Consider the following 6,637-nt stretch of genomic DNA (forward strand, 5'->3'; position numbering starts at 1 on the left):
TTTAAATGATTGCAGGGAAAAATGTTTAAGATGGCAGAAATTTTTATCAAATTAAAAGAAACTGAAAAATTGCTGTTGAAAAGATGAATGTGCTAGATTTCTTAATCTCACATAATCATTATTCTTAGGGGTATTTTTTGTGCTTTTAGTATTCAAATGTTCTCAACTTTTGATTTGTTGAAAGTCTTTAACAATGTCACAGGGATAAAGCATAACACAAAAGACGGTTGCACCCATAGCTCATGATTTCCATGTATTATTCTGTTTCAGACAATAAACCAAATTCATAGCTTGGTTCTTTATTGAAATTCTTTTCCTTTTCTAATAATAAGAATTTAATTTTATCCCATAACTGCATTTGAGATTAATTGGGACCTTACATTTTAGACTATAGTAACATTTTGGATCATCTATAATATTTGGATGGTTTTGTTTATCATCCAATTATTTTGTTAAATTTACAGTGGACATTTTCATAACAACAAAGGCTTATATGCCAGGTATTGTACAAAATGTGTAACTTTTTATCCTCATGTCAGACCTATAAGATAGGCACAATTTTATATTCTTTTCACTGATGGAAAAATGCGTTTAGAGAGGTTAAATGACCTGCCTAAGATCACACATCTCACATGTAGCAAGTGGTCTGAAACCTATTATGCAACGTCAAAACCATAGTCTTTAAGCATTACACTGCAGTATTTCCTTTCCAGGAGATTTTCTATTTATTCATCTTTAATTTCCTTTCTTCTTGTACATTTCTTTCCACCATTTGTTACCTATGTTATGTGTTCATTTTAGTAAACCTATTTTCACCATCCCGTAATAGTAATAGTTCTGTTATCCTTAACCACTGCTCAAGGTTTCTGGAGCAATAATTGGAGGCTTGGAACCAGTGAACTTAAGTTTATACTTAAAATTTACTCAGAAATTGCTCATTTCAGTTTTCTAGTATATGTGGACAAGTTATGTCATCAAAATGTGTTGCTTTATCTACATTTGTCTATTTTCCAAAATTTTAACATGAATATTCATCATGGTTTATCTATTAAAATGTATTTATGTAAATACATCTATCTATATTAGATATCATTTAATTATAGAAATACTATAAAAAAATTTTCCCCCAGAAGAAATAATGCAGTGGGATGTTTGGCTCTGAAAAAGTATTGGAGTCAAAAAGTTCCTAAAATTTTTTCCTTAAACTCTACAATTAAAGATAAACAAAAGTAGATATACATAAATATATTAAAAAGTTGTAGATTTCTGGTTGCTTGAGATAATGATATATTTTCTGATGCGTCCCATTCCAAAGTCTATCTGCTGAAATACAGCACTATAATCTGCTTTCTGAGTCCTATAAGGTGTAGTTTTAAAATTAAGGTCACAAGAAGGTGAAGACAGGCAGTAATACACTTGTTGACCCTTCACAGGAATTCCAGATAAAACCCCAGAAGTTGAGTCAGAGATAATCACAAGATCTGGAATTTACAATAACAAACTCTCCATATATCTACCTGTCAGACTTCTTCCTCTTAGGGAGGGACAAAAGGTCACTAAAATAGCTTTTTTTTTCATGAAAATGTTTTTACTCTTCTTTGGAGAGTAATGAGAAGTTATAGTATAAATTATATAGGGATATTAGATTTTTTTTCATTGACACTGTTTATTCTTAAAGGCCCAAATATTAATAACATTTTTTCAGGAAGATTATAGTAGAAGTGGGAAAAAAGTCATAACAAGAACAACAAAAAAGGAAAACAAAAGATTGATTACTGAAGCGAAGATCAAATGTTAGCAAATTTCATAAGATTGAACATGTGAGAAAATTCTAATTTAAATGAAATTCAAAACAAAATCCATGCAATTTTTTCAATCCTTATGTAGCCATATGCTAAGGTGAGGTAGTGCGATATTAAGTAAAGGCATCACATGCTTCATCCTTTTTCTACTTTTTTCCTAGTAAATAGAAAAAATAATGAAAATACTGCCAGTTATTATTATAATTTTCCTAGCAATAATTCTGTTGATAAAATTCTGTTTTCTTAGGATTTCATAGGCAATAGAAAACAGTGTAGAGTTACATTCTTTTAAGTGTGTTGTCAGTTCTACAATATTAACATCATAATTTTACTTTCCTTTACAAATATGAGATCAGCCGTGGTAAGTATTAAAAAAGTAAATCCGTGTTATTATTTCCCATCTCTCTCCACCCTGGGTTTTGGTTTAAAAGACAAATATTATAGAACATTCAATTTATTTTCGTGATCTACAGCATGGATATAAGTCTTAAAATGAACATATACAATATACTTGAATTTGTACATCTTAGTAATGTTTAGTGTTTCTAATGTAACAGAAATGTATAGCATTTCTAAAAAAAACTTTATCATCTAAGAATATGATACATCTATCTTAAAAATTCAATGACATTTTTTTCAAAAGAGAAAAATATAATAATATCTTATTTTCATTTCTTATTATATGATGAGGATTACAGGCAATATTGTTGTTAGAGGCAATCAACATTTTCCAAAAGCCAAGCAAAAGACACATGTTGTCACTTAACCTAAAGGATCTTATCTATCTGGTATTCATTCTGTATGGCCTGTGACTTTACATTAATGTGAGATAGAGAGGTAATGGGGAAGGGAACAACATTTATTGAGATGCTATCTCAATGCTATTTTTCATTTTACAGATGAAGCTAAGGGTGTGAGCCATGTTTGTTTTGCTTACTTGTTAACAGAATGAATATTTTTAAATTAAAGAGGAAAACTTTTCAAATCCTTGGACTAATCAATTTACATAAAGCAATTGGAAATGCCATCCGAAACCTAAGTGATATTGTTTGATCTGCCTATTTAAGACAATAATTCTTTTTTTTTTTTTTTGCGGTACATTGGCCTCTCACTGTTGTGGCTTCTCTTGTTGTGGAGCACAGGCTCCGGACACGCAGGCTCAGCAGCCATGGCACATGGGCCCAGCCGCTCCGCAGCATGCGGCATCTTCCCGGGCCGGGGCACGAACCCGTGTCCCCTGCATCGGCAGGCGGGCTCTCAACCACTGCACCACCAGAGAAGCCCAAGACAATAATTCTTGCTTGTCTTAGGAATGTTTTCCCTAATTATTCTTTGTTTCTCTTAAAAATATGGAAACTTGATTGGTATTGGTTGATTCCTGATTTATAACTTGCATATTCTTCTTGCTTGGTTTATGAATCGTCAGGCTACAGGACAAAAAATAACCAGTAAGATGACTTTCGCCATTTCCTCAGGTTTTACTTATAAATTATATGCATCCTTTCTCCAAAGCTAAACAAAATTTCTTATCCAAATTCCCATTTCTTTTAGGAAGTCTGAATTAACAAGAAATCAAACAATATCATTTTTCTTTTATCTCAGATTTTCTATTATTTTCTATTTTATCTGTTTTTGGATCATTTTTATTGTCTCTTCTCGGTTTGTATGACATCCTTAACTCTTCGTTGCATCTGACAAAAGACATGCTCTGTTTTTTTCCTTTTTTTTAAAATTAATTTTTATGTGGAATTCAGATGAGAAAGAATGCAGTATTGCTTTGACTATAAAATGTAGTAAAATGTACAGCTGGTGATAGTCTAGTTAGAATTTTTTAATGAAATATAAAGGAAAAGATCAAGTGCTTAATTTTTACATGCTGCATTTCATTTAAAAAATTCATGGTATCTTTTTGAATAATTTTTACTCATGCAGATGTTCTGAATATTGGAAACAGACGTTTATTTTATTTCCTTGGTTCCCATTTCACACTAAGCTTTTGCACAAAGAAGGTGGGCTGAATAGCTAAATTATTTGTGAGTCAGGATTCCAAGGGTAATTATTCTCAGATAATTGCCAAATGACTCATGGCAAGACTTTCAATAATGTGTACCTTGGTTTGTCTAGTTCAGATCTGGAGGATACTGGTCGTTTAACGTAATAGAAAAGAACTTTAGGCTATTTAAGAAGACATGCATGTCAGTAAAAATGTGTTGACTCTTAAAGTAATAGACAACCCCATTTATATTATTTCTTAGTTGATGAATCATTGCTGTAAGAACTGTGTTTCACAAATTTCAGAATTTTGAAATTTCTAAATAATCAAAAGTACTTTTTCTTTTTAGCTTAACACACATTATAAGAAATTCAGTCTGAGTCATTTAGAATTAAGTGACTAGAAGTTATAATGGTGATTTAAGCTTTCCCCCCAAATTACCAGTATATAAAAATTTTGGCTCTGCGGCGTGGTCCTCGGAGACGCTTGGCCTTGCCCTGTGCTAGCCATGGCCGACTACCTGAGAGCGGCGGCACGTCCTACATGCCAGACGATAGACTCACTGCACAGCAGCTGTTCAACTGCACGGACAGTCTCACCTACAGCGACTTTCTCATTCTCCCCGGGTACGTCGACTTCACTGCAGACCAAGTGGACCTGACCTCTGCTCTGACTAAAAATATCACTCTGAAGACCCCACTGGTTTCCTCACCCATGGACACAGTCACAGAGGCTGGGATGGCCATAGTAATGGCGCTTACAGGTGGTATTGGCTTCACCCACTACAACTGTACATCAGAATTCCAGGCCAATGAAGTTCGTGAAGTGAAGAAATATGAGCAGGGATTCATCATGGACCCTGTGGTCCTCAGTCCCAAGGATCGAGTGTGGGATGTCTTTGAAGCCAAGGCCTGGCATGGCTTCTGTGGTATCCCCATCACTGACACAGGCCGGATGGGGAGCCACCTGGTGGGCATCATCTCCTTAAAGGACATTGATTTTCTCAAGGAGGAGGAGCATGACCGGTTTTTGGGAGCGATCTTGATGAAGAGGGAAGACTTGGTGGTAGCCCCTGCAGGCATCACATTGAAGGAAGCAAATGAAATTCTGCAGCGCAGCGAGAAGGGAAAGTTACCCATTGTAAATGAAGATGATAAGCTGGTCGCCATCATTGCCCAGACAGACCTGAAGAAAAACCGAGATTACCCACTGGCCTCGAAAGATGCCAAGAAGCAGCTGCTGTGTGGAGCAGCCATCGGCACTCATGAGGATGACAAGTATCAGCTGGACTTGCTAGTCCAGGCTGGTGTGGACGTGATGGTTTTGGACTCTTCCCAGGGAAACTCCGTCTTCCAGATCAGCATGATCAAATACATCAAAGAGAAATACCCCAGTCTCCAAGTCATTGGAGGCAATGTGGTCACAGCTGCTCAGGCCAAGAACCTCACTGATGCTGGTGTAGATGCCCTGAGGGTGGGAATGGGCAGTGGCTCCATCTGCATCACTCAAGAAGTGCTGGCCTGTGGGCGGCCCCAATCAACAGCAGTGTACAACGTGTCAGAATATGCACGGTGCTTTGACGTCCCTGTCATTGCTGATGGAGGAATCCAAAATGTGGGCCATATTGCCAAAGCTTTGGCCCTTGGGGTCTCCACAGTTATGATGGGCTCCCTCCTGGCTGTTACCACTGAAGCCCCTGGCAAGTTTTCTTCTCTGATGGGATCCAGCTAAAGAAATATCATGGTATGGGTTCTCTCGAAGCCATGGACAAGCATCTCAGCAGCCAGAACCGATACTTTAGTGAAGCTGACAAAATCAAGGTGGCCCAGGGGCTGTCTGGGGCTGTGCAGGATAAAGGATCCATGCACAGATTTGTCCCCTACCTGATTGCCGGCATCTAGCACTCCTGCCAGGACATTGGTGCCAAGAGTTTGACCCAAGTCCAAGCCATGATGTATTCTGGAGAGCTCAAGTTTGAGAAGGGAACATTCTCAGCTCAGGTGGAAGGTGGTGTCCACAGCCTCCACTCATATGAGAAGCGTCTTTTCTGAAAAGGGATACAGCACACCCTCGGCTTTTCAATAAAAGTTTGAAAAAAAAATTTTGACCAATGTCTTACTCTTTAGATAAAGTAGGGGTCCCTGGCTGGATAACTTACAGAGCCATGTGCCTGATAGTTATGGATAACCCATGTGTCAAAGTGATGATTTGCCAGCTTGGTTAATGAATGAATATGCAGAGGACCTCAGGATATGTTTTGTGAGTGATTATCATTATCAGTAATGATGAGAATGAAGTTATTGTGAGTTAGGTTACTTTCCGTATTTAATAATCTTCATTTTTCAAAGTTATATCATTCTGGAAAGAAAAATTACTAATGGATTTCTATTTGACAAATCATCTTTTTATAATGCGTATGATCCTTTAAAAAAGAATTATTTTCTCACTGCTCTTTATTCTCTCCACATTGACCCTGCTAACAGGAAGAATATATCTGCTTGGGAAAGAGGAATCCCCAAATCTAGGCTTTGTTCTACTCTGTTTCCCACTAATCGATTCAAATAGATGTTAAAAAAAAAACTCCTCAAAAAAGAAAGTCCATTGTCTTGAATGACTACGTATTCTTGCTATTCATAAATTTCATTCTGTTTTCCTGATTTACCCAAAATAAGGCAGTTTTCCTGTTGAGGTTAATTTAGGATATGTAAAATAACCCCATCCTCTAAAAAACAAGGTTGAAATATTTTATCCTGGATATCAGTGACAGTCATTTGTTTTTCACTATATTTAGATTCTCTCAGTATTCTTCTTAAGTCACAAGTTGATCAAGATTGTGATCTCA

General features: G+C 36.5%; 1 protein-coding gene across 1 annotated transcript; it reads left to right on the forward strand.

Moving 5' to 3' along the window:
* The first annotated feature begins 4,303 nt into the window (after positions 1-4,303).
* Positions 4,304-5,863, forward strand: LOC116749208 (inosine-5'-monophosphate dehydrogenase 2-like). Its single transcript, XM_032623333.1, is given in 3 exon segments — positions 4,304-4,316; positions 4,319-5,497; positions 5,500-5,863. Coding segments are annotated over 3 exon segments (1,539 nt in total). The 3' UTR covers positions 5,847-5,863.
* Positions 5,864-6,637: the final 774 nt, after the last annotated feature.

This window comes from Phocoena sinus, chromosome 2, assembly GCF_008692025.1.
Source record: "Phocoena sinus isolate mPhoSin1 chromosome 2, mPhoSin1.pri, whole genome shotgun sequence".
In the NCBI taxonomy this organism is placed as follows: domain Eukaryota; kingdom Metazoa; phylum Chordata; class Mammalia; order Artiodactyla; family Phocoenidae; genus Phocoena; species Phocoena sinus.